We start from the raw sequence: 26,828 nt of genomic DNA, 5'->3' as shown, positions 1-26,828 counted from the left end.
TGAATCCACTTCTACTGTCATCACAAATATAACTCGGTCCGATTTTAGACCCGAAATGGGAAATTTCGTTTCATTGTTTCTTTTTTTTTTCAGGCTGATTTTCTCTGATGCCAGGTGTCTTTTGATTATCTGTCAGGTAAGACATGCAATGAATAAACGGAGATTGTGCAGACACAGCGTTAACGTAATAGTCCAAAATATAATAAAGTTCACATGGCAACCAGGTGGATAACCACACATTGTTTGACGCTACTCTGGTTTAAAGATTAAATGAATGTAACCGAGAAGTTACAATTCATAGACCCAACGTCTCGACACTCCTGTCTAGTGCCTTCATCAGGGGTGATCTAAACGCTGCAACAAGAGTTCCTTTTATACGCTCACTAATTAGCTGCCCTTTTTTCTAACGGGATGTTAATAGGCGTCAGGAAGTAAGCTGCAATCATCACGATTTATGGGAGCGTGGGCGGAGTTGATTTGCCAGGCTTCCAGACAAAGGCGCTGGTAGTAGCGCCGATTAGTGGTGATAATTTTAGACTTATCCCATCCAATTATATGGTTGGTTAGGCACGTGTGCTCGGACAAAGACAAGTGTCTATCTCTCACGAATGCCCGTTGTAACTCGCCTCCCACACTTTACCTCAAGTTCTATAGATGTATTTCATTTATTCCATTTTCTCAACTCCTAGCTGTCACAATTGTATGTGAAACATTCCAATCAACTGAGTGATCGAAACTTAATTCTGAACTACAATAGATATTGGAGATTAAAAAAATGAATATATTAATACTACTTCCAGTTACTATTAATAACCACACGCCGAATGTCGTTAATAAATTGTCAAACGTTTGTGCGCGAACACAACTTCTGCAACTAGATGAAACAGAACTCAGAGCACAAAATGAGCAAATAAACACACGCAACATCACTAAATATTGCTAAGAAACATATTACTCCTCCACCTATGTGACTTCAAATGAATGCCACATTTTTACGACCAAGTGTCCGTTTTCAAGAAAAGATTCTAAAGCCGCAACCTACTTGTTGTGAAATTTGCACTTGGCAAAGGAATATTCCAACAAAACGTAACAAGATCAAAAAAAATCCTTCGGTTTCCTACTCTAACATCTGATTACGAAAAGGTTAGTTGCGATGGTCCTCTGACTGCACACTTTGCTCAACAAACCCAGACTCCTGGGGGACATTCGAAGCCACTATTCTGCAAGCTCTTGGTCTTTGAGTCCCCTGTTTCCGTTATATTTCCTCCTGAAGGGGCCTTGGGTGTCTTTTGCTGTTCAGTTGCATTAGAGGGTAATGCTGTCGGAGTAGACGCCTCGACTGAGCTCCCGCTTGTTGCTATGGTGGCTAATGTACCCAAAGAAGTCACCCCGACCTGATCAGAGGCGTGCTCTCCGTTTTGTGAAACGCACGGCAAGAATCCGGGGGGACATTCCTTAACATCATAGGTGGACGGAAGTTTCTGATTAATGATAGGAAAATTATGTCCGAGCTCTGTTGTCAAGAGGATGACCATAACGGCGTTGAATAGAAACGTGTTCATTTTTTGAGATGATCTAAAGAAAAAAAAATTAATTAGTTTTCATTTTTCAAAAGACAGGAAACATGTTTGATGTTTTCATCGCCCTACTGTCTTCTCAGTCTTGTGACGTGAGTGGAAAATAATAATTTATACTTCATATTTGACCTGAAAGAGTATCATTGGTTAATCGAGGCTTTTTGTGCAGAACAGGCGTTGAAGGGCTAATTAAGAACCATGAATAGAACAAGAAAGCGGAAAATAGAATTTCACCCTCTTTCTTCGCGTTCATTTTCTAATTAAAGTTCCTCGCCATGAGATGCATTTTATTCAATGCAGAAAGAAGCAATTGTCGAAAACGAAATATTATGATGTTATCTCCAAATCTTTCATACTAAATGATACACCATCATCAAATATACGAAAACGACTACGTGTCAAGAGAAAAGCAGAAAATCTTGACTTGTCTTTTCTCGATTCACCAGGAGATCGATTGATACTAATAGATCATCAACTTAATTTTTGTTGGAGTAAATGAATACAAACCCCATACTTTATCAATGATTTCTTGTCTTTTGGTTCTCTTTTAGCACTTATTACTCTTTGTCACAGGAAGTCGAAAATAATTCGATTTCTTCCATGGCTCGACTTGCGTCTAACAAAATCACAGGTTATCGAATCTCGTCAGTTTGATTTCACTTGCAGTTGATGAACAAGATTTTCTTTCTTTTCTTCCTCCTTCTCTATTTCAGTGAAAGCTTTTAACTGACAATAGTTTTAAGCAGCGAGCACAACCTTAAAGGGAAAAATTCATCCTGCAGTAACAAAAGCAATTCGCGTACGTACCTTAGTGCCACGCAACAAATCCGTTCTTTATTTGCGACGATTTTCACAAAGCTCAAAGAAACTTCCTTTTCTTTCTCAACCCTGTCAGCTGGTGAAACTTTATTCGGGATACAGCCCTTATCGTGCAAGTAAATCGCAACGTCTGCCTTGAACCTTTGAAATCCTACACTGAACATCTTCTACACTTTTTTTTATGAAGAATGATGACCCCTTTGAGATCCTCCATTAAAATAATTCCCTTGAAATAGATCAGAAACCATGGTTACCGGGCTACAACGCTCCCCAGTTGCCGGAATGAAACAAAAAAGAATCGCATACCCCTTGCTAAAATGAGTAGATGGTAAAATTAGTCCCGCTAACACGAAGATGTTATCGCCACCTAACCCAAGAAACTTTTTCTCTTAAATGTGTGATGAAAGAAGGACGTGCTTGAACCATTGATCAGCCCAAGACTTCGTCACTTCAACATTGCCTACCTTAAAAACTTTCTGGCATTTTTCCATCGTTTTCGAATATCTCTTTTCTTCCTCTAGCAGCGACAATCCCTTTTCAAGCCAAGTAGATGGCATATCAAAGTTTTCCGTGGTTCGGTGTGTTTTTGTTGGTTGAGAGATGTTCCCTTTTCCTCTTTTACTGAACACGAATCGAAACATGGCTGCCCAAGTGGATTATATTTCCTGCATAACGACATAAAAGAAATGATCAATTATAAATACAAACTTTTTCGAAGAGGGTTTCCGACAGGATCTACAGTTGTGGAACAGAATGCTTAAGTTACTGGCTTCGTAAAGACCCTGTGACAACCAAATTGTCACTAAGGGATTCCCATACTCGCTTTCTTTGCATGCGACTCCTGCAAAGGGGGGGGGGGGGGTTGAGGATTGGGTAACACCTAAAGGACGCTCGGATGAGGGTGTGCTACCGGGGTCTTTGAGACCTTTCATTATACGACGTTATTCAAGGGGAAAACTCACCAGAGTTGCGGTAAATCAGCCTCCCTCTTGTTAATTCTAGGATATCCAGACAGAATATTTATTACAGTTTACATATATATATGACTGTAAGGTGATTGTGATCAATTGTCAACTAGCCGCCGATTCATTCAAATATTTCAGAGTTTACTCATAGAAAGGAAAGTCACTGAACATTTTGATATAAATTCCTTTTGTATTGCAACGTTCTTCTGACGCTAAGTGAACACTTGCAGCCATCTGGCTGCAAACACAACTCCTTGATACTTGTTTTCCCAATTATTATTGCGGCAATAAATCTCCTTTCGTGGCCCATCATGAATACTGTTATAAGAGGATTAATAAATAAATGGTTGACTGGGAAATCACGCTATCCTATTTAATTCACGTGATTTACTGATAGCATGCCATGGATTGAACAGAAAACGCTTATTGATTGTAATAATACGTTAAATAAACAGATTTATAAAATAATTCTTCCGTCGGCATCACGTGATTTACTTATTGCGTGCCATGAGGTGCACTGCAATTGTTATTCGAGGAGCGGCGAAGAAAACAAAAAATTGAATAAAGTAAGAATCAAATATAACCAAGAAATATGAGAAAAGGTAACTTGTTTCCATCTTTCGTTCAACGATGTCAAGTTTCAAGGATGATTTAGAGTCTGCTCATTTCTTTGTGGGTTAATCCACTTTTAATGTCATCAGACATATGACTCGTTGCCATTTTAGACCTGGAATGGGAAGTCTTGCTTTCCGGCTGATTTTCTTTGATGTCAGGTGTCTTTTGATTATCTGCCAGGTAAGACATGCAATGAATAAACGGAGATTGTGCAGACACAGCGCTAAAGTTCACATGGCGACCAGGTGGACAATCAGACATTGTTTGATGCTACTCTGGTTTAAAGAAATGAATGTAACCGAGAAGTTACAATTCCGGCATAGACCCAAAGTTTCGACACTACTGTCTGGAGCCTTCATCAGGGGTGATCTAAACGCTACAACAAGATGTCCTTTATAATTTTATAATTTTAGACTTATCCCACCTAATTGTATGGCTGGTTAGGCATGTGTGTTCTGATGAAGCTGAATTTTTTTTTTGTAAAAGATGACCACTTTTTGATGCTCTTTCAAACGTTTACCAAACTGACGTTTGGTCTGTCCGATGTACTCGTTATCACAGTCATTACAGGGAATAGAATAAATAGCGTCGGTTCGTTGTTCTTTCGTGACAGGATCCTTAGGTTTGACAAAAGTATACCCCAAATTCTGAAAAGGCTCTTGAGCAACTTTAACGTTGTGGCTATTCAAAATTCTCCCGATAGGTTCCGTAACACCTTGAATGTAGGGAATAACAGCAAAACCAGTAGCTGGTTCCCTCTTATCAGGAGTGCTACTAGTTGTAACTGGTTTTCGGCAGTTACGGAGAAAAGTTTTGGTATAGCCATTCGCCTTTAGGACATTAGAAACATCTTTCCTCTCCTCAGCCTTCGAATAGAGTGAAGATGATAGACAGTCAGCCTTCCTGATTTAAGTTTTGGCTACAGACTTTTTATGGCAAATAGGGTGTTGAGAATCGAAAGCGAGGTATTTGTCGATGTGGGTAGGTTTACGATAGACACTTGTCCCTAAATTCCCCTGTTTCTCTCTGTACACATTTAGATAAAAAAGGGGAAAATGTCTATTCTTTTCACGCTCAAGGGTGAATTGGATAGACGGATCTACTGAATTTAAGTGCGATAAGAAGGCATTCCGCTTCATTTCCGGATATCATCGACATATCGTTTCCAAAAAAAGTGGGCCTAAACGGCGATTAAATTGATCTCAAATCAGACTGATCTCCGTATTATGACCGCTGATATTGAAACTGAGTCCTGCTGTTTTTGCCTCACTAGAATTTCAGTGGGTAAAACAGATGAAACGTCCTACGTCTGGTCAATCCGATGGCAAAATGTGGGAATTTTCGGAAAAAAACAAGATCAACTTTTGGGGTGGCCTCATTTGTTCGATTCTAAATTCATGTTCACAGGCATAAAAAGGATAAGCATTTTATTTTGTCAGACCAATTCGTCTACAACAGGAGTGGAATTGCAAGAGATGCAGTTCCAAAGGAAACTTCGGTAAAGGATATGAAAATGCATCCGATTGACAAACGTGCTTAATTGCAAATGTCGAAAGTCAACTCGATGCGCCCTCTTGCAGAGTTACTATAAAATCAGTAGAGAATGAGGTGATTCTGTATCAAAAATATATTCAGACACTACCAAAGATAACATCCAGTAAAGTCACCGAGACCTTGTTTAACAACGTCACAGATCAGTTGCTCCAGGCTATGGATAACAAGAAAGTTTCCATCATGGTCTTATTAGATATGTCTAAAGCATTTGATAGTATTCGACACGACATCTTGTTATCCAAGCTACAAAATCTCGATTTTTCCCAGGGTGCGTTGAATTGGTTTCAGAGTTACCTTTCTAACCGACAACAGTGCGTTCGAATCGGTGACGCAGTTTCTAAAGTACTCCCACTTGAGTTCGGAGTTCCGCAAGGCTCTATTTTAGGTCCGGTTTTGTTTACAATCTATGTTAACGACCTCCTTTCTGTTCCTAAACGTTGTCTATCTGCCTCCTATGTTGATGATTGTAAATTGTATTTGTCTTTTTCACCTGCCGAATTACCCACGTCCATCCTCGCCTTAAACGAAGATCTTACGAGAATATCTCAGTGGTGCTGTAAAAACTCTTTTTGATTAATCCGGACAAAACTAAGGTTCTAGCTGTTGGATTACCACAACTTTTAAAGAAACTGTCATCATTCAGTATAACACTTTTTGACAAAGAAATAACACCTGTGCCTGTCGTTAAGGACTTGGGTGTTCTTCTCGACACACACCTCAGTTATAACCAACATATCACTGAGATGGCCTCTAAATGCCTTTTTAAATTGTACCAAATTAACAGAATCAAGCACCTCCTGGATAGGAAAACACTTCTGTTAGTAATAAATTCATTTGTCTTTAGTAAACTCCAATATTGTTCAACTGTCTGGAGTAATACCAGCAGTAGCAATATTGACAAGTTACAAAAAGTCCAAAACTTTGCTGGGCGAATTATTCTGGGACTAAGAAAGTATGACCATATTTCGGATGGGTTGCGATCGTTGAAATGGCTTCCTATTAGAGAGAAACTCATTCTAAATGACGCTACTATGATGCACAAATGTATTAACAAGCTTGTTCCAGACTATCTTGCTGATATGTTTAAATCACGTTCTCAAGTCCATAGTAGACAAACTCGATCATCTGGTGCTTTGGATATACCTTTATGTCGCCTGTCAACAGGGCAGCGCTCCTTTGCTTTCAGAGGAGCCAAACTCTGGAACTCCTTGAATGATGACATTAAGTCCCTAAAATGCCCCAGGAATTTTAGACGTCATCTTGCAAATGTTTTATTAAGTTGATATATTATATTATTGATATATATTTTGTAATTATAATATTATTGTATTTACATTCTCAATTAATTTATATATTTGTATTTTTTTTATTCTATTGAGCTGAAAAGCCCACTTAGGGAGCATCAATAAAGTGTGTAAAGTGTGTAAAGTGTAAACGTCGGCGTCTCGATTTTGAAAATCACTTTGCTTTGACAACTATCGCATTGTTTCACTAAACTAGAACTGTTTTATTATTAAGAGAAACTTCGAATAAGCCATACTCCTACTTTGAATTGCACCTTTGGAGTTGAGCTTTATGCTTCGTTGGCTCCTTAGGAACGGGATTGGCCAAGAAAAATGAAGATGAAATCTATATTATGTTACGTAATAGTCATCGCGAGGTCACCTTGCGCGTTACTCGCGCGCCTTCTCTCACAAGCGCCTGTTGCAACTCGCCAGTTTTACCTCAAGATCTACAGATGTATTTCACTTATCCATTTTCTCAACTCCTAGCTGTCACAATTGTATGTGAAACATTCCAGTCAACTAAGTGGTTGAAACTTAATTGAGAGATTGCAAAAAAAAAAAAAAATAATAATAAATAAATAAATACTGCTGCCACATACTATTAATTACCACATGAATGTCGCTAATAAATTGTCAAAAGTTTGCGCGCGAACACAACTTCTGCAACGGGATAAAACAGAACTCAGAACGCACATGAACAAATAGATACGTGCAACACCTCTTAATACTACTAAGAAATATATCACTCCTCTACTCATGTGACTTCAAATGAATGACACATTTTTACGACCAAAGCCGTTACCTACTCGTTGCGAAAATTCGCATCTGGCAAACGAACATTCCAACAACAAGTAACAAAATAACATGAAGTCCTTCGGTTTCCTACTCTAAGAAATAACACGCCTTAAATTCCACCACATCTGATTACGAAAAGGTTAGTTGCGATGGTCCTCTGACTGCACACTTTGCTCAACAAACCCAGACTCCTGGGGGACATAAGTGGTTACCATGCTGCAAGCTCTTGGTCTCTGAGTTCCCTATTTCTCCCTTACTTCCTCCTGAAGGGGCCTCGGGTGTCTTTTGCTGTTCAGTTGTATTAGAAGGTAATCCTGTCAGAGTAGATGCCTCGACTGAACTTGCATTAGAAACCTTCCCTTTGTTTTCTGAAACGCACGGCAAGAATCCGGGGGGACATTCTGTATCATCATAGGTGGACGGAAGTTTCTGATTAATGATAGGAAAATTTTGTCCGAGCTTTGCTGTCAAGAGGATGACCATAACGGCGTTGAATAGAAACGTGTTCATTTTGAGATGATCTAAAGAGAAAAAAATGTTAATTAGTTTTCGTTTTTCAAAATAAAGGAAACAAGATGTGTGATGTTTTCATCGCCCTTTTGTCTTGTCAGCCTTGTGACGTGAGTGAAAAATGACACTTTATACTTCACATTTGACCTCAAAGAGTATCATTGGTTAATCGAAGCCTTTTTGTGCAGGACAGGCATTGAATTTTCTGAGTCGTAGGAAAAACTGTCCTGATGTGGCCAGCTGTGAACTAATTACCCCTGGTCTCCTTCCGAAAAAAAAGATCTTTTATTTCAGCGCGTGTAAGTCATGTGATCAGTGGGGGTGAAGAGAACTAGGAAGCGATTGCGAAACCTTAATCCTTGTGCAAATGCATGAAATATCCGGCATATAATTCTAGTAAAATTTTTCATGTGCCTCTAATCGGTAAGACGGCTCTAATTTTGTGGAAAGATAAAGAAGACATTTGTGTGGAGTAGGTTGAAAACAGAAAAAAACATCGAATGAAAGGGCTAATTGAAAACCACAAATATGACAAGAAAGTGAAAGAGGAATTTCACCCTCTTTCCTCGCTTTAATTTACTAATTAAATTTCCGCGCGATGTGATGCATTTTATTTACTACAGAAACGAAGAAATCATCGAAAACGAAATATCTTGATGTTGTCTCTAAATCCTTGATACTAAATGATACACCATCATCAAAGATACGAAAATAACTGCGTGTTAAGAGGACAGTTATGCTGAAAATCTTGACTTGTGTTTTCTCGATTCACCAGGAGACCAATTGATACTAACAGACGGATCATCAACTTTATTTCTGTTGGAGTTCTGTTGGAGTAAATGAATACAAACCCCATACTTTATCAATAATTTCTTGTCTTTTGAATCTTTTTCAGCATTCATTACTCTTCGTCACAAGAAGTCGAAAGTAATTCGATTTCTTCCAAGGCTCGACTTGCGTGTAACAAAAATTATCACAAGTTACCGAAGGTCATCAGTTTGTAAAGCTCTTGAAGATTTGCTCTTCTAAGAAAGATTCCACTTGCAGTTGATGAACAAGATTTTCTTTCTTTTTTTCCTTCTTCTCTATCTCAGTGAAAGCTTTTAACTGATAATAGTTTTAAGCAGTGAGCACAACCTTAAACTGGGAAAAACTAACCCTGCTGCAGCAAAAGCAATTCGCCTACGTACCTTTTGGGTGCCACGCAGCAAATCCGTGCTTTATTCCCGCAAATTTTCACAAAGCTCAATAAGCTGCCTTCTCTTGCTCAACCCTGTCAGCTGGTGAAACTTTTACTCGGGATACAGCCCTTGTCATGCAACTAAATTGCAACGCCTGCCTTGAACCACTGAAACCCTACACTGAGCACCTTTTAACACTTTTTTAATGAGGAATGATGCCCCCCGTGAGATCCTCCATTAAAACAACTCCCTTGAAATAGATACAGAAGATGTGATAATAGTTGTGATTTTTGTCTGGCCTTTTGACGCGATGTCTACTTCAGGAAGCACGTATACAGAAAAGAACTTCAGTAAAAACTAGAGGAAAAGAGAATATTGATGCACGGGTGATCTTTGTTAGATTTCAGGATACTGTTTATTACTTGGGTTAAATTTTCTCTGTATGCTCGTGAATCAAGGCAAAAATCGATTCTAAGTCACATGTATAGGCGAGATGGCACGTGTTTAGATGTCTTGTCCGTGTAAGAGGAAATCATTGAAGAAGGTGACGAGCGCTGACTTGAAAGCGTCCGAGTTAGTACCGTGACTTCGAAAAGGATTTACCTCACATGTATAAGCGGGTTAGCACGTGTTTAGGTGGCTTGTTCGTGTGCGGAGAAATGATTGAAGAAAGTGACGAGCGCTGACTTGAAAAAGGTCCAAGTCACTACTGTGACTATGAAGAATATTTACCTCACGATGTATATCAGGACTGATCCTTGAACATTTTCATCCGTTTAAGATAGAAACTGCTCGATATCAATTAGCCGCGGTAGACAAACAGGAAAGAGTCAGAGAGAGACCAAAAGGGGACAAGTATAAATCACAGTAGAGAAAGAAAGTAGTGTAAATATATTTTAGCTAAATTTTTCACGAAATATTAACCCTGGAATAGCTCCCTAAACTTTGTGATCCATCTTGGCATCGCTGAAGGACGTTTCACTTGAGAGCAAGTTTTCAAATCGCTAACTTGGCTACTATTGAAGCAAACCGGGTTTTTCTTATGTCAGTTACCGTAGCCCTTCAGTGATTTATTTCTTTCTTTTCATCAAAATACCAATCCATCCACACAATCGACCTTTAACGAGAGATGTCATTCGAATGGTATGGACTCAAAACAGTTGCAATCATAATAAAATGCTCCTTTGTAAAAGCGTAAAACATGAACTTAACCTAAGGCGTTTGTTCAAAGCCTCTTGAGTCCTTTTTGACCAGAACTTATCAGAGCCAAAGAAAATTGAAATAACAGTTGCAGATATTTTGAGGTCCTCTTTAAAATGCTGCACAGTCGCGTGACTATGTTCCCAAACCTGGCACAGCGTCATGGCTAAACCCATTAAGAAATATTTCACAGAAGACACTGAGCAAGTGAATCACACTTCGTATTGCATAACAAACAAAATTCGCGTGAGAGAAATTTTACAGGGCTACGTGCAACACTTGTATAGGGAGCTAAAAAAACAGCTATGAATGAGACCGTTTTTCTTTCCAGCTGTTATTTCGCAAGCGGATTCAACTTCCTTGCACGCACCTCGCTTGAAAAATGTGATACAAAAAAAAGCTATGTTTGTTCTGCAGGATACTTGCCGACGGTCATTCAGTGCTGTCATGTCCACTGGCGAAAGTCAGACAGAGGCAAATTTAACTACAGTCTCACTTCCCCAACTGTCTCAACCATTACACGCTTGTTCGTTAACCGTTTCACTCCTGGATCTCATTAACATAGCAATTCTCCTTTCTGTCTGCTCTCAAATTGTTATGATAGCAGTTTGGAGAATTTGGTATTTGATGAACTTAAAATCCCCTAATTGATATTGTTCTTTAGTTTCATCACTTATCTGCTTGATATCATACTGTATTGCTGGGAGAACCTCTGTTTTGGTCATTCGTGGAAATTATAAGATTAAGTGGTAAGAGGATTGTTTTACTAATCCTTGATCAGGAGTCAGGTAAAATAGCAATCATATTTGAAAATAACAGCTTGAAAATCATGATTGTTGAATTAAGGAAGACTGCTGTTAAAAGATAAAACAACAACATCAATATAGGAAATTTTGGTGAAACTTGAAGGAGAGAAGATGCTTGATTTATTCCCAACACTGTGACGATCTGACACTCAAGCTGGGGGTTTCACTAGAATTCGCGTAAGTCCCTCTAAGACATACTTGAGCGTGCTGTTTGTATAGGTAATAAATGATTTCGCCGAGTGCAATTTGGTGTCAATAAGTACCAGTAAATGCCCATTAAACCAACTGCACGAGAAATTATGTTGTTAGTTTTTAATAATTTACATGAAAATCTCATCACAGAAAGTCAAGACGGACGAAATTTTGGCAGTTTGCGCTATTTGTAATTTGCACTCGAGTAACAACTTAGCACTCAAGTTACATGAAAAATACACTCGTTTTCTGCCAATCAGACGCGTGTAATTTTTTCATCTATATTATTACAAAAGTTATAAAGGCATGAACAGATAGTGATAAAAGAAACCAGCTGCTCAAACAATTGTTTTTACTCGGGCTTTCCAAAGGAAACGCCCGAGTTGAAATTCCGGCTACGTTTTTCTTTTCGTTCGGTCGCAAATCGCAGTCAAGTCCTCATCACGCATGTGCAAGCTTTTGGTTCTGACGCATGCGTGACGTTTGACTAATGAGCACATGGCATGGCTCAGACAATGCCAGCTGTTCAGACAATTGTTTTTCCAAAGACAATCATTCTCAAAGCGTGTTGAAAGTTTGCCATAGTCCATTAAACAATAATTGCCATAGACAATTACAAACGCAAGGATCCGATTACTGGCAACTCATTCATTTTTTCATGAATATTATGACAAAGGTTAAAAGACATGAATAGATCGTGATAAAAGACACCAGCTGCTCAGACAATTTTTTTTCTATAGACAATCATTCCCCTAGCGGGATAAAAGATTGCCATAGTCTATTTGGTCATGTTTTTACAAAGCTTATGATTAATGGTTTCAAACTATCCGCACGACCCGTTGCGTAAGGGGTCCGAGCCCAAAACATTTTCTGGGAAAACGAGGAAAGTGTTGCTCGCTTCTTCCTGTTGGGAAATATCCATCGACAAGGAAACTATCTCTTGATATCATTTACCAATTAAAGAGAGAAAACCGAATAGAATCAGAGACAGAGCATCTCAGTAAATACTTTAGAATTCAATAAAAGGGTTCTCTTTTGTGCTGGAAAAGCAACATTTTATCTGGACATGTTTGTCCGTAAAAGAAAACTTTGAATTGTCCAGTTTTGCACCCGAAGACCTGTGCTGAAATTACGCCGAAAACCATATCAAACTCATGGGGTACAAATAGTCTTAACATGAATGTAGTGACCACGCCCACTTCAACACCCCACTCAAATCGAGTGTAATTTTCGAATGTTTTACCATCGTGCGGATTCTCTACGGAAAAAGCACTCAATGTACCTCTGAAATATTAAACTATAATATTGTGGCTTTCTATTTCGCTAATTTTCTAACTTGAAGATAAAGTTTTTCCCTCGTCATTTTTACCTTTTCTCCGAGCGGTTGCGTGAAATTAACAAGGCGTTTTTGATCAAAACACGACCGAGCGAAGGGTCTCGGGCGATATCTCTTTTACGCAGGCGCAAATTTAAAATGTACCGCCAGAATCAAAAAGAGGAACAAATTTCCTTTGTTTTGATATGTAAAGTGTCGAACAAAAAGCAGATTTACCTTCGTCAAATGGCGTTTCAAAACAGCTGTATCTTCCTCCTTTTGATATTTCCTGTTTTGTAAGCGTGAAAGCAGTAGGAGAGGGATCGGGAAACTTAGAAAGCGCTTCGGGAATTAATCTGCCGTCGTTTACTTACAAGATAAACAAGTAAGATTTGTGAAGTTCGTTGAAGTTTGAAGTCTAAATAATTGCCTTTTTAAAGCTTGTTTGCTGGATTTTTCGTAAACTTCCCTGATTAATTTTTCGTTTCAGCTTACTAGTCTATACTATTTCAAAGCAATGTCAAGACGAAGACGGAGAACCATGAGTCGGTCCTTTAAACAATCGTAAACAAAGTGTTTGAGCAATCAGGTATACGAGGTGTAATAATCAATAGCCGCATATCAGAAGTCTTCAGGAAGAAAGTATTCTGTCTTCAGAAAGCTGTCAAGAAAGCTAATAATCGTGGCGGAAGGCAATTAAACGGGCCCTCGGTATCGATTTAATATCATATCGATCTCAATATCATACAGTTTTGTATCTTTCTTCCGTGGATTCGCCTCTCTAACGAGGGTGTATGTTGAGAATTCATTGCAAAATCGCTTTGTTTTTTTAATTTCCCTCTTTGACCTGTCTGCCATTTTGAAAATTCGCAACGGAGAGCATGCGCATTACGTGGGGTTAGTGGTTGCGTACACGTGGAACCGAGAAAAACAAATGTTCGTCGCACTGGGGAAAGAGTTTGATATGTTAAAGGGCCTCTCTCAGCAACTTGCCAACATAATAAGAATCTAACTGCCAATTTTTTTAGGATCGAGTTTATTTCATGCATATTATTACAAAGGTTAAAAGGCATAAACAGATCGCGATAAAAGACACAAGCTGCTCAAACGATTGTTTTTATGGACAATTATTCTCAAAGCGTGCCAAAAGTTTGCCATGTTCGGTCATGTTTTAAAAAAGCTTATAATTAATGGTTTCGAATTATTCGCACGACTCATTGCGTGAAGGATCCGAGCCCAAAACATTTTCTGAGAAAACGAGGAAATTGTTGTAATACTCCTCTTGAGACCATTCGCGACCATTACGCGATTACAATTTCACAATAAACCTAACGCAAGGAGAGTCTATCGGTATATTTAAAAACATATTTCGTGGTAATTCTAACAAAAAATTACTCTTCTCTCGTATTAACATCATCATTAGTTATTTGTGATAAAACTGCGGTGAAAAAGCATTGATCTTTCTCCAAAATCGTATTTTTAGACGTCGAAACAACCTTTCGCTATATATTCCCTTCTAGCGAGTTGTAACGTTTGCCCGGTGGCGGTCCCAGAAATCTTTGCGCAAACACAAGAATCCGATTACTGGCAACTCGTTCTTTTTTTCATGCATTTTATTACAAAGGTTGAAAGGCATGAACAGATCGTGATAAAAGAAACCAGCTGCCCTGACAATAGTTTTTCATAGACACTCATTCTCAAAGCGTGCTAAAAGTTTGCCATCGTCTGAAATGTCATTTTTTAACAAAGCTTATAAACGATGGTTTCGAACTATTCGCACGACCCGTTACATGAGGGATCCGAACCCAAAACATTTTCTGAGAAAACGAGGAAATTGTTGTAAGGTTCTTTCTGTTGGGAAATGTCCATCGACGAGGAGAGTATCACACGATATCATTTACAAATGAGAGAAAGGAAAACGAATATAATCGGAGACAGAACATCTCAGGAACTGCAAACACATTAAGAATTTAACGACCTATTATTTTAAGATCGAGTTTAATTAACCATGATTACGCTGGCCTCCTTAATTCACACCTCTTTTTGCTCCTCCCACTTCAAGCATGCGCAAACCTATTTGCAATCGACTGAATATTCCATATCAGAAGCGCCGCATAAAAGATTCCGTCTTGGTTCCCGCGTAGTAGGCGGGGTCGAGGGAAAAGTGGAGGTGAGACCACACAGCTTAAACTTATGCATCCATACATCACTATCGCAGCCATTCTTTTAATGGCTCAGCCGCTCGTTTCTCCAACCACACAAACCGAAAGATCCTAACGTTTATACTTTTACGGCATTGTCATTGTCGACAAGTGAATATGAACTGTTTATAATCTCGTGCAGTCGATGAACAGAAAACAAATACTTATTATAGTTGCGGTAATGAAACGCGACGCACTGACACTTTCTTTTCGGGCTGTTGACTTAATAAAAAAAGATTCTGTCTTGGATCCCACGTAGTGGGCGGGGTTGGGGGAGAAAGTGGAGGCGAAACCACGAAAGCTTAATGCACCATTATTATGGGAGCTATTCTTTTGTATAAGTAAGGCGCTCCATCTCTCGAAACACACAGGCTAAAAGAACCACTCGTTCACACCCTTGCGACATTGTCAGTCGATGAGAAGAAAACAAAAATTTCTTTTACTTTTCGTATTTGGGCTGGACAAATTAACTCAGTCTATTATTTTCGTGTTGTTGCCCTATCAGACAGCATGTTGTCGTTTTTTAGAACCCGCCTTAGTTTTTCCTCATTATTATGGCTGTTGTTTTTAGAAAAGAAACTGTTGAGTGATAAGGCACTCTAGCGCTCTTGGAAGGCATAAGGATAATCTCAAATTGCGTTTCTTCTTCTAATGAAATCTTAGCTCAGCTGGAGCGTTGCAAACGGTAGAAGGTTTGTCTGAAAAATATTTTGCGAAAATGAAAGCAACTTCGGATTACATTACACAGGCCAGTTGACTAATGGCCCTGTGTGTTCAGCATTTTCAGAATAATATACTTGCTTGCTTCCCAGTAGGGCCATAGGGAGAGATATGCATTTTAGAAAGGCAACCACCACAAACAACAATCAAATACAATTTTATAAATAGCTCGTCAAGTCCATTTTTAGAAAAGATGCGATTAAAATTCATGGGTCGTTAATTTTAATGCGATTAAATCCAGAGCGTTTACAAACAATCTTAGCCCCTCAGACCCCTCCCAAGTCACATTAAACCTAAACGGGGCGAAACCATTAACAAAATTTTGCATCAGAAATATTGTTTTATACATCTTGCGAAAAAGAGAAAAGAAATTTGGGAGTAGGGCGCAAACGTCAATGGCTCTCTACCCAGGCCCTGACCGCGCACATTCTTACATGAACCAGGAGCTCCTGCAAGAACTGAAAAACGTGACTCATTTTCTTCCCCACAGGGAGTGACTTGGACAGCACATTCTACCAAATAAATCATCACAAGTTTTCATTAGAATAATTTCGAGGTGATTAAAACATCTATCTACCAGAAATTGCATTGAAATGATTGCAGAACTCAATATAAAGCACTCTTTCGACATTGATAAAAGCAATTTTTTAAAAAGAGAAATTTAAGGTGACAGCACAACTAGAGGTTGAAGAGTGTTTAAGCGGGAGGGATTTCTTATATTAACGACGCTTTTTTAATAACGCTCTATAGCTGTTACTTTTTGTAGCGGAAAACGACCTAAATCTACAAATTCACTTATCGATAACGAAATCAGTATATTGCGCTGATGAGTTGTCCGTAAATCGACCCATTTTCGTCGAAGACGCCCGCGCAGCATAAGCGCCATTATCAATAGCTCAGATATTTATTACTGCTTTTGCCGACACTTCCACAGAAAAAAAACAGCTATGATTGTTGCATAATAATGTTGTAAAAGAAAACTGCTATGATTTAATTTTACGTTCTGTCACAAACACCAATCACAGAATGTTGATCAGATGAAAGCCCTGTTCTCAATATCATTCGACTCACTTTGAATGGCTAAATCTTGATTAAATGCATTCGCTTTCACTTATCTTCACCTTGGAGAAGCTATCAGCTTTTAAAAAACTGTTCTCGAGTGTTATTTTTACAGTAATTCAGAAAAATGTCTCACTTAAGAAAATAAAACTAAGTCAATGGCGATATTTCGTAACATCACCTCAAAGAAGAAAAATAATGCTTTTGAAAATCCTACTATTTACTGTACATCGAAATTCCCCTGAAAAAAAAAGACAACTATTAACTCCTATTCTTCGTCTTCTCTTTACTCTTACCGTGTAGTGAAGGTGTATACCCTTTTTTCCTGATGTTTTCTTTCAGCTCTTCCTTACTCTGGAGACTGAGGAATGTTTGATCTGATCCAATGTATCAGTGGCTAGTAACTCACGGCACACTAGCACAAGGTTCAGGATTTCTTCTGGTTTATGTCCACGAATTCCTCTTTTATAACGGAAACCAACGACCCCTACTGTTCCGCACTTCAGTGTGCATTTTAAATAGCCGCGCTAAGATCAAACTTAATGGTAGCTATTCTCACTTCCCCTCAATCAGTACACCATCTGTTGTTTGCCTTCTTATCCAGCTACCTTCTGCTTCAATCTGATGTCTATGGTTCGATTAAGTTTCATCTTGAATTTTTATGAATGGGGTTTTCGTATAATCTTCCGCAATCTGTTGTTCTAAACTTTCACAACTAACATTACTTGAAAATGACGTCATGCCATCTTACTAGAAGCTTACGATGTCTATGATGTTGACGCCATGCAAATCGCCAATTTATCCAAGATATTTATCTTCAAACTCTTGTAACTATGAAAGAAAGAAGCACTTTTAATTTAGGTTTGTTTTCATGTCCTTTAGGTAAGTTTTACCTCGAGCACACGTGCGCTTTATTAGTCAAATTGCAACACACGCTTCTATGTCAGAACAAGAGGCAATTTTTGTCTCTTCGTGAGGAAAACCACAAGTAATCTAATGTCAAGGTGGTAAGCTGACGTGACACTTGCCCAACTAACGACGGGAACTTCAAATACATGCTAAAAGAACTCCGATGAAAGAAGATTGGAAATAGTAAGTGACATCCAGAAGAATGGAAACATCAAGTATTGGGTGGTTAAACGTTTGCTATCATTGGAAATGTATGTACAGCCTTTTCACAAACTCCTTCAGGCTGAAATTATACTCTTCACTCTATTTGATTACATCACAGGCGGCCCAAGCTCACGTTTTGAGAAAAGCCAACGATCGATTAATTCATGAAAGCGTCACGCGTTGTGTGACTTGGTGTTGAGCTACGAGAGGAACCGTTGAAAATTTAAACACGTTATATGAAATAGTAGGAGGGAACAAAATATGGTCGGTTTACAACGATAGGTATTTCAAATATGAATATTTTACACGTAAAATCAATAAACTTGCTCACATCCTGTGTGTCCGTTGTAGTTTCTGGCGATTTCTGCCGTTTTAAGCGTGCTTTATCATCACTGTTATACCTGTTGAGTCACACAACGCGTGACGCTTTCATTAATTAATCGTTGGCTTTTTCTCGAGACGTGAGCTCGGGCCGCCTGTGGTTACATAAAGGAGAATAATGGAACTAAACGCTATTTTTATGCTCCTGTTGCGCATCTTTTGACAGGAGTCCAATGGGTTCAAAAAAGGTGCAAAGTTTTTTACCGACCACGTGCGAGCATGTGTTCACTTCCACCGTGTCATTGAAGTTGCGGCAAAAGAACTACACTAATCCCCTCTTGACCAACTGGGCGAAGGGTGTTGACCAGGTGACAGAATGGTACTATTTTCGTGTATCTACCTGCTACCTCACTGCAACTCAGATGTTGTACTGTACGCGCATTTTGGAATCGTCGATATAAGAAAGGAAAATGCAAAGCTAGAGGAAGATTCTGGGTTCGTTCGGTGTAAAATAAATTGACATGGAATGCGTCATCTTCCTATTTTCTTGACATAACTTCTAGAATCAGTAAATTTAAAGAGTGAGGCGTTTCAAATCAATCAATCAATCAATCCAACTTTATTTATCGAGGGTAGCACGAAACAGTTACAATTACCTTAAAGCAGCGACAACAACAATAAGATACTTGCCAAAAACCTGACAAGCTTCTGGTTCGTTAAAGGTTGGGGTTGAGCGTAAGAGGTCATCAAAGGGCTTTTGGTCTCGACGTAATCTGACCCTTTGAAGGTTAAAGGTTGATTCGTAAGGGATCAGTGCCGGAGTCGATACGAGACTAATTATGTGTGATCGATCATATTTATCGGAGTAATGATGCAATTCAACGGTGCTTTTGTAGTGAATGATAAAATTAAAATATTTCTATTAGAAGTAAACAATGATTTGGCCCGAGTTCCGCTTGGATCACAGCTTGAAGCCTCAATGGTTTTTTGAAATAGTACTTCCCCCTGCTGTACCCCATGGGCGTGCGCGTGATCACCGGGACAGATGCCGACGTCAGTTAACCAGTGTGTAAGAAAAGTGAGCAGGGTCGTATCTAGGTGGGGGAGGGAAGGGGGTCCGCAGAATGATTGTGTCACCCTCGCCCTCTTTTTCAGCAAGGTACGAAAATATATTGAGTTTGTATAATAGCAACGGAACCGTGCAACTCCCAAAGTGAGTAAGACCCTCCAATACTTGAAGAAAATACTTTACAACGGTAGATGGGTTTCCGATAGAAAAAGCATTTTTAATCCTCGTCTACACTGTTCAAAGAGTAGAGAAAATGGGATTATATTTTACGGGATTGTTGTTGAATTGCTCTTCATAGAATCATGGGTTCTAAAGTTTTGTCACATAGCGTTACTTAAATCCGCCACATTGGCCAATGGTTATGTTTTCTTGCTTTGGCCAGCATCATTTTTCAAACGGAAAATGCAATTTCCGTGAGAAAGAGGGAGACGAATTTACGCCAAAAGTTGGTATTTTTAAACACTCAATTAGGAATAACCAGATAGGTGAATTAAATGGACAAATGTTTAAGTGGGGGATTTTCAAACAATTATCATGGTTGCGTGACACGTATGACAGACAGTTGAAGAATTTTTTTAAGGTTCACGGTTTTTTTTTTTCAGCTTTACGAGAAGCATTTGCGTTCATGAAAAAAAAAAAAAAAAGAAAAAAAAAAAAAGGAAAAATTCATGTCAGGGTGTCACGCATTTAGTGTTACGTGACCGGAAGGCTTATTCATTGTCACACAATGGAATTCTTCCCTGAATGTAATTTTCCGATCAAAGACAAAAACCACCAAACTTATTGTGCCATGTTTTTAATCCAGTACTTCGCCCCAAGGGCTAAACAAACCAGACAAATAATAACACTAAATGCATGCTTTAAATAAAACTCAGTTCTTTAACCTTTTAGCAGAGGAATGTTTTAAAATAGGTTTAAATATATAATAATTTTAAATTGGAAGGCTAATATTGTTAAGTTAAGGAGCGAAACTACAACACGGTTCTTTTCGTAGCATTCTACGGTTCGTCAAAATAATCTTGGAGATGTTTAGGCGGATCGTACTCGAGGCTTAACACACCCAGATTCCGGGGGGACAGTTCTTAACCGATCTCTGGACTCTCCTTCGCTGCTTCGACATTTTTTCCAGCATCGTTTTTCTTTTCGCTGCTTGTCGCTTACTAAAATGCACGCAGGTCCATACTCCAGGCGGGCAGGCGGCGGCGACGCCAGCGACGTTGTCGACTCCAACAGCAAAGTTCTCTTGGTTGGGTTCTTCAATCATCCTATAGTCGCGCGTTTCTGCGAGGCATGTCCATACACCGGGGGGACAATCACCAGCTCCTAAGGAACGTTTTATTCTCTCTAAGGGACTACTACTGCTTAAAGTTATGCTGAGCATAACGTAGAAAACAAATCCTGCCATTTGAATTGTGTTCATCTGCAAGAGAGTGGAGAAGGTCAATATTATCAAAAAATTAAACTGTTGTCTTCATTCCCCTGAGGAAAGTATTTTAGTAATTTGAAGCCGTTATTGATAAACTACAATATCAACCAACTAAGCAGCGCTGTCAAGTCACGTCTGCTTTAAATGTTTTGTTCTACTTGCGCGTGTTTTTGTCGTTGTTTTGCAAATTTTCCTCGGTCTGTAGCTAAGGTGGTTGAAGTGGATTATTCATAGAATATGCTTTTGAATGAAACTCGCACCTTGTAGGACAAAATCTTCGTAGATTGGTAAAGCTAGTGTTCTTGCGACAAAATTCACAGCCTTTCGATTGTGGCGAATCCTGATCCCAGAAGTTTTTGTCCTTCTATGCGCAGGGAAAATGTCCACGTTCTAAAATACCTCCCGGGATTGTGCCACACCGGCGGTGAACGCCGCTGGGAAGGAAAATGACGTCATATGCTTTTTACAGGTTTTTCGGCTTGAGTTTTGATAAGCTGTCAAGTAACCCAACGGGACTGCAATTTCAGTTGTTTGTCAGAATTTGAAAGCATGTTGATAACTTTCGTCTTGAAAACAGCACGTTCTAATCAGTCGAATCCAGCTAACAGGCACGTGCTTCGATTACATAACTCAATTTTTGTTTAAAATTCGAAGCAAAAACGTCATTTCTCAATGATTTTCATCTGCACAGTCAGCATTATTGGGCTACTTCATCATTCAGATACCTGCTTAGGGTTCTTTCCATCGGGTGACAAAATAATCAATTTTATGGGGTATCTCTGTCATTTGCCAATTAGTTCCTCAGGTAGCATTGTTCTCAAAAAATGAGTACACAAACTGACCAAATTCGTAACTTGATATTTTGTAGCTGTATGTTCCACATTTCGTAACCTTTTTCGTTAATTATCCCAAGAGCCTTGATGCTTAAGTTTCTTAATGTATTTTGAAATTTAAATTTAAAATTTCCCAAGAGCGCAGCGCCCACACATTGAAAAAAAATCGTGCATAGATATAAATTGACCGTGCTTGGTCAATTAAGGAATATAACTGTTGCTTTTGCTTTTTTCTACTTGAGGACAGTCCAAACTATTCCGGCAGCAAGACACTTAAATCAAGTAATAACCTAAACGAAACGACCTTTGATGCAGTTGATCCTGCTGAGCTTCTGAGCTTGTTCACATATATTTCAAGTGTACAAACAATTGGCGACTTCAACTACCACTTCAAAATAGAGACGAATTTCGCACACGAAATGCTAAATAATTTCGAGTTCCTCTGCTCAAATGTTTAAACTGTAAAATTGGAATCGAAAACTCACTGGAAAATTGCATCAAGTGTAAGCCTAACACGAAAGACAGACTTAAGTGACAGACACTCCTCCGAAGTTAATTTAAAATTTCTTCGTTGAATAATGGCAAATTTTTTTGTAGTTTGACACGAATCAAATCGTGTTAATTAGAATCGAACTGAAACACTCGTAGTTTTCTATCTCTTACCTCGATTGTTTTGTCTTTGAGGGCAGAAGTACAGATTTACCGGCCTTTTACTCGAAGTCAAACGCTCAAGCTTGCCTGCGCGTTCAGATATTGCTGGTTAATAACTTTTAATTTAAAACGTATCTGCCCTAAATAGTCATGGGACAGAGCTTGCGAAACAACATGATCGGTACCATTTCCGGAATAGATACTGGCAGATAAGGCTAAGTGTTATTGTTCCTGTACTTATGCATCCTGCTTTAAGGGGATGGAGGAAAAATTTGTGTCAAATGTAAACAGCCTTTAGAGTATTTGCTTATCATTAATAACTTGCCTTTCTTAAGGAATTAAATTGCCGGAACTTTTAAGGAAGACGCTCTAGAAAATCGATTTGCTTAAACACACAATTTTGCAGAAGAGATGATAAGATTCGGAAGATGGATGCTATTTTTACATGTTTTAGATTATCCGAAACACAGAATTTTACTCAGCGACTGCCCTCAAAGCAAAACAACCAATTGTCTGGAAACTAAAACAAACATCACAAATCCCTTGTTTGTCGACTGAAGAGTAAGAAAATGTGGTATTTAAAGTCAGTCAGATAAACGGCTTCTTATGGATATAAAAATAATCTGGGTGTACTCTTGCACGAAAATGGGATTTCCCACAAATATTCGTGATCACTGGTGTTGAAGGAAGCAGATTTTCTGCCGCCCCTTAATTGTCATGCAAAGAATATCAAAGGGCTCTTCGATGATTGATGGAACCCAATCATATCGTCACTTACGGAGCAAGCGTTGAATAAAATTGATTTTACGTAATTTATTCAAATCTCAATTGTTTGTTTGACATTGACGAACGCGAAAAGATATATTACGATATGATCGTATATAGTTTTAAGTTTCTTGATTTTATACCTGCCATAGAGGTGCACAGCAAAATTGATTATAACTTGTCTTTTAAAGGATTAGAATGAAAATACCAGTTTTCCTCTTAAAACTCTGACTTCATTCTATCGGTGTTTGCAAAACACTCAATATTGTAGTTTTTTCCTTTTTGTTAGCACTTCATCGTGTACGGAAGCTGTTGAAATCTATCTTTTAACCGCAGCTGGTTTGTCAACTGAGAAATCTCTAGAACGTGATACTTTTACGAGATGAAGAGTCAAAGCGAAATTAAAACTTAGTGTTCCTAAAATGGATCTTCTCTGACGATTGCTTCCTGAAAAAACCGCTCTTTAGATCAAAATCGCGCTCAACACTAGTGTGACGTAAAGGTAGCGATTCAGAGACCGAAATGGTGGGTATTGCACGTTCACAAATGCCGTATTTTCGTTGCAGGCTTATTTTTTTTGAGACATATGCCTATCTTCTCGTCTAGACACCTGTCGTCCAAATAATTGGCTCTTGGACTGTAACGACAACTCAATCTTGTCAAAAGGGTGTCACTCAGGTTCAACAGCTCTGGATATCAAAACGTTTTCCCTCTTAGAGGAAAAACGTAATGAGAGCAAATGTGTAAAGAAAGCTGCCGGGTGAAAGTTCTCTAAATTAACACATGCAAATTATTCTTTTTTGTGAAAGGGTGGAGAATTTTCTAGTGTTTAATAAAATTGGGTTGGAAGTGTTTCTGAGCCGGCGTTGACGTGATGATATCCCTCGTTTACGTCAACATCAACCAAAGCTTTCATTTTTTATCAACGAAAAACTGTAAATAGAATAACTTAATTTACTTCCAGATTTTGCGCATCCTTGAATCATAAGTGAAAAAGAAGATAGTATCACATTTTTACAACAAGTGTGGTCACACATATATCTTTATGTTGCCGGCACAAATTACAGATTCGTCCTCAATTTTCCTTGGCATATTTAAGCGCCTCTAAGGAGAAATTCCATACTTAATGTGGTAATAAAAATTACATTCTTAGAAAAAAATAGTTTGCAAAATATACCCCGGTACGTTCTCAAATATCTCGAAACTTCCCCCTCAAAACTGACCGGAAAACTGAAAAGATAATAAAAAGAAAGACGCCAGTAAGACTCTTAAAGAAATTTGTAGACTGTTGTTACATTACATCTAAACGGAAATAATAAAGTTAGTTATATAGCTCATACCACTTCTTGGCCTTAGATACTGCAATGAAGAAATAATTCGCCGGAGTTAATTCGCTTTTTAATGCATTCAGCCACAGAAGAATTTGGATTTAAATTTTTTAACCAAATACAAGAGACAAAGCTTTAACTTAAAACGTGGCAGTATGTCACTTAACCAAAATTCCGGGAATTAAATGGGTTTTTTACGAGTCAAGCTGCACAATTTTTGAGTCTTATCTTAACTTTGGCATGCATGTTGAAGGAGAAATATTGCATGATAAATTATTGTTCAGTAAAGGATAGCGTCTTTAGCACCATTATCGCCTCACAGTAAACCATTTAAGAACGTTCACCTCTTAAACCAAGTTCTTGACCTTCAAGTTCTCTGTTAACAAGGCTTCCTGAGTCTGCTTCACGATTCTCTCATAATTCACCTTCATATCTTCTAAACATAGGCTATCTGTCTCCCTCTTTCTCTCTCTCTCTCCCTCAGTCACGTACCTTAACATACAATGTTCTTGTGCAACACAAAAAATCGTGCCAGCTCGATTTTACACGCATAAACAACAGGAAATTAGCTTAGGCGCTTACGTTTCAACGTCATTTTTATTCCTGTTAATGATTTGTTCCAAATTGGACATCGAGGCCTCTATCAACTTTAAGCTAACTACAACAACTTAAACCTCCGTTTTATGCTTTGATAAACGCACATCCCATTGTCAGAGCAATAACTCATGAGTTAATTCTAATTCCTTTAAGCTCAATCATCAATCATCCCTTTACATGACTTCCTCTTCCCATCGCTATCTCTCATTAGAATACAGTCACTTGGACCTGCGGTCAGCGGAAACAATATTCATTCTCAGGGAAAAATTTCCGCAATTTTCCCGATTATTCCACAAATGCCAACCTGAAGGCAGACGAGTATAACTGTAACATATCAGACAGTTATGAAATGTAATCACTGCAAACGAAATCTGGAATCCCCTGAAAAATGGAAAAGGAACTGCAAAAAGTCGTGAACTTTCATTTTTTCATTTAACTTCAAGATCTTGAGTTTGCATGGTTGGCATGGGCCAAATATATGTAAAACCTACTTCTTTCCAAATATCCTTCGCTGAAGGATTAACTGACCAAAAAATTAAAAAAAAAAAAAAAGAATACGCAAGGAATTAGATTTCTTGATTCCACTTTTGTTGATGACATTCCTGATAAATTAAACCAAAACAATCCGGCATTAAGTGGCCACAAACAAGTACTTTATAGTAATGCGGATAACGGAAAAAGGAGTATTTAGATTACTTCAAGGTACAAAGTTCTGTGGCATTTTTTGGGGCGATGTAATATCTTAAGTCATATTTATCTTTCCTTCTGCTTTTTTAAATCGTCTTATTTAATAAACCAACCACGCTTCCCTTAAGTCAGGACCAAAATCTCTTTATAACGCCCACCACTAGATCCCTTTGCTCACAATCATCTGATTGATTGGCTACGAATCTCTAAACGCCACTTTAAGCCATGGCGACTTTTGGACTCCTGAAACATTGGACAGTCCAAACAGCACGTGGTATCAGCTGAAACTTTTTCAGCTGATTCACATTCATACCTATTGATTCTGTCCAACAACGTGTTCGAAAAGAACATGCAGGTTTTCTTGCAACTTTGCTGTGGCTTCATTCTCAAAACAAGTGCAGCTTCTCGTGACGCTCTAGTTTCCTGAACCTAAACAATTATAGCGAAATCAGGCAAGAGAGAGTGACTGAGTCATTTGACATTTTGATCGGTAATCTTTGAACCTGGGGTTATTACAAGTTACATAACAACAACGCATTTTTCTTCTTAGTGGCTCAATGAAGGGTTCCTCTTTTAAGTTACATTGAACAAGCCTCAGCAATTTGAATATATAAGATCTGATACTCTTCATAGATATGCCAGTAAGGTTAGACTTCACTCCTTTTATACCATACGCCTACGAAAGAGGAGGCCTCACTTTGTGAAAACAGGTTATCATTTAAAAAAAAATTGATTGGCACTAATGAGACCGGAAAAGGATAAGACTTAACCTTGTTTCTCGTCTGGCGCGGTTCTCAATCAGGGACCTCTAGCGAAGTTTGCTCGCATGGAATGATGCTTTCCTCGTGTTTTTATTCCTTCCCACGTTTTTTCGTTTGATCTCCACTCAACCAACGCCCCCAGCATGCAATGACAAGGGACCATTAACTAATTTTATCAGTTCGCGTCGCAAAAGTATTTCTCTCTTGTAGCCGATTTGACTGTAACCCATTAAACTCTCCTTTTTTAAAATGCTATATTCAACATTAAACATTCAGAGTCTCAATTTTCAAATATTATCTGACACCATTTTTCACAGGATGAGGAACCAATTTGTCGTGATAAATATCCATTTGACTTTACGCAGTGTACGAACGTGCTGTGTCATGATATTTTGAGAGTTTAGGTCGGCGAGTACCTAAGTATAGCACGAGCTGTGATTTAAGTTCAAGCCGTGTCAAGAATGATTTTTTTTAGTGCCGAT

The 26,828-nt window shown here is 38.6% G+C and overlaps 3 protein-coding genes across 8 annotated transcripts; all 3 read right to left on the bottom strand.

Moving 5' to 3' along the window:
• Positions 1-646: 646 nt before the first annotated feature.
• On the bottom strand, positions 647-2,638 carry LOC149046692 (uncharacterized). Its single transcript, XM_089202658.1, has 2 exons — positions 2,385-2,638; positions 647-1,575 (listed from the first exon to the last, which is right to left on the bottom strand). The coding sequence occupies exons 1-2, from the start codon at positions 2,558-2,560 to the stop codon at positions 1,179-1,181; spliced, it is 573 nt and encodes a 190-aa protein (XP_089058784.1). The 5' UTR covers positions 2,561-2,638; the 3' UTR covers positions 647-1,178.
• Positions 2,639-6,788: 4,150 nt separating this feature from the next.
• On the bottom strand, positions 6,789-17,702 carry LOC113680818 (uncharacterized). 5 transcript variants are annotated; one of them, XM_089203850.1, is made up of 3 exons: positions 9,312-10,734; positions 8,916-8,948; positions 6,789-8,132 (listed from the first exon to the last, which is right to left on the bottom strand). In XM_089203850.1, the coding sequence occupies exon 3, from the start codon at positions 8,119-8,121 to the stop codon at positions 7,786-7,788; it is 336 nt and encodes a 111-aa protein (XP_089059976.1). In that variant the 5' UTR covers positions 8,122-8,132; positions 8,916-8,948; positions 9,312-10,734; the 3' UTR covers positions 6,789-7,785. The 5 variants fall into 5 exon arrangements, 4 of the variants coding, with proteins under 4 accessions (XP_089059976.1, XP_089059975.1, XP_089059973.1 ...); XM_089203849.1 differs by lacking the exons at positions 8,916-8,948; positions 9,312-10,734 and adding an exon at positions 17,092-17,222; XM_089203847.1 differs by lacking the exons at positions 8,916-8,948; positions 9,312-10,734 and adding an exon at positions 10,929-11,034.
• A 2,376-nt stretch (positions 17,703-20,078) lies between these two features.
• LOC113680820 (uncharacterized) lies at positions 20,079-22,353 on the bottom strand. Of its 2 annotated transcripts, none has more exons than XM_027197875.2 (2): positions 22,221-22,353; positions 20,079-20,718 (listed from the first exon to the last, which is right to left on the bottom strand). In XM_027197875.2, the coding sequence occupies exon 2, from the start codon at positions 20,716-20,718 to the stop codon at positions 20,350-20,352; it is 369 nt and encodes a 122-aa protein (XP_027053676.2). In that variant the 5' UTR covers positions 22,221-22,353; the 3' UTR covers positions 20,079-20,349. The 2 variants fall into 2 exon arrangements, with proteins under 2 accessions (XP_027053676.2, XP_089059971.1); XM_089203845.1 differs by lacking the exon at positions 22,221-22,353 and adding an exon at positions 20,985-21,189.
• Between the last annotated feature and the right edge of the window lie 4,475 nt (positions 22,354-26,828).

This window comes from Pocillopora damicornis, chromosome 4, assembly GCF_964200805.1.
Source record: "Pocillopora damicornis chromosome 4, jaPocDami1.2, whole genome shotgun sequence".
NCBI lineage: Eukaryota > Metazoa > Cnidaria > Anthozoa > Scleractinia > Pocilloporidae > Pocillopora > Pocillopora damicornis.
This window is presented reverse-complemented; position numbering and strand designations above follow the sequence as displayed.

Excerpts from the sequence above, each read along its gene's own strand:
- LOC149046692 (XM_089202658.1), bottom strand. The coding sequence starts at position 2,560 with ATGTTCAGTGTAGGATTTCAAAGGTTCAAGGCAGACGTTGCGATTTAC. Across the intron at positions 1,576-2,384 it reads ATTTGTTGCGTGGCACTAAG|ATCATCTCAAAAAATGAACA; the intron begins GTACGTACGCGA and ends TTTTTTCTTTAG.
- LOC113680820 (XM_027197875.2), bottom strand. The coding sequence starts at position 20,718 with ATGAACACAATTCAAATGGCAGGATTTGTTTTCTACGTTATGCTCAGC.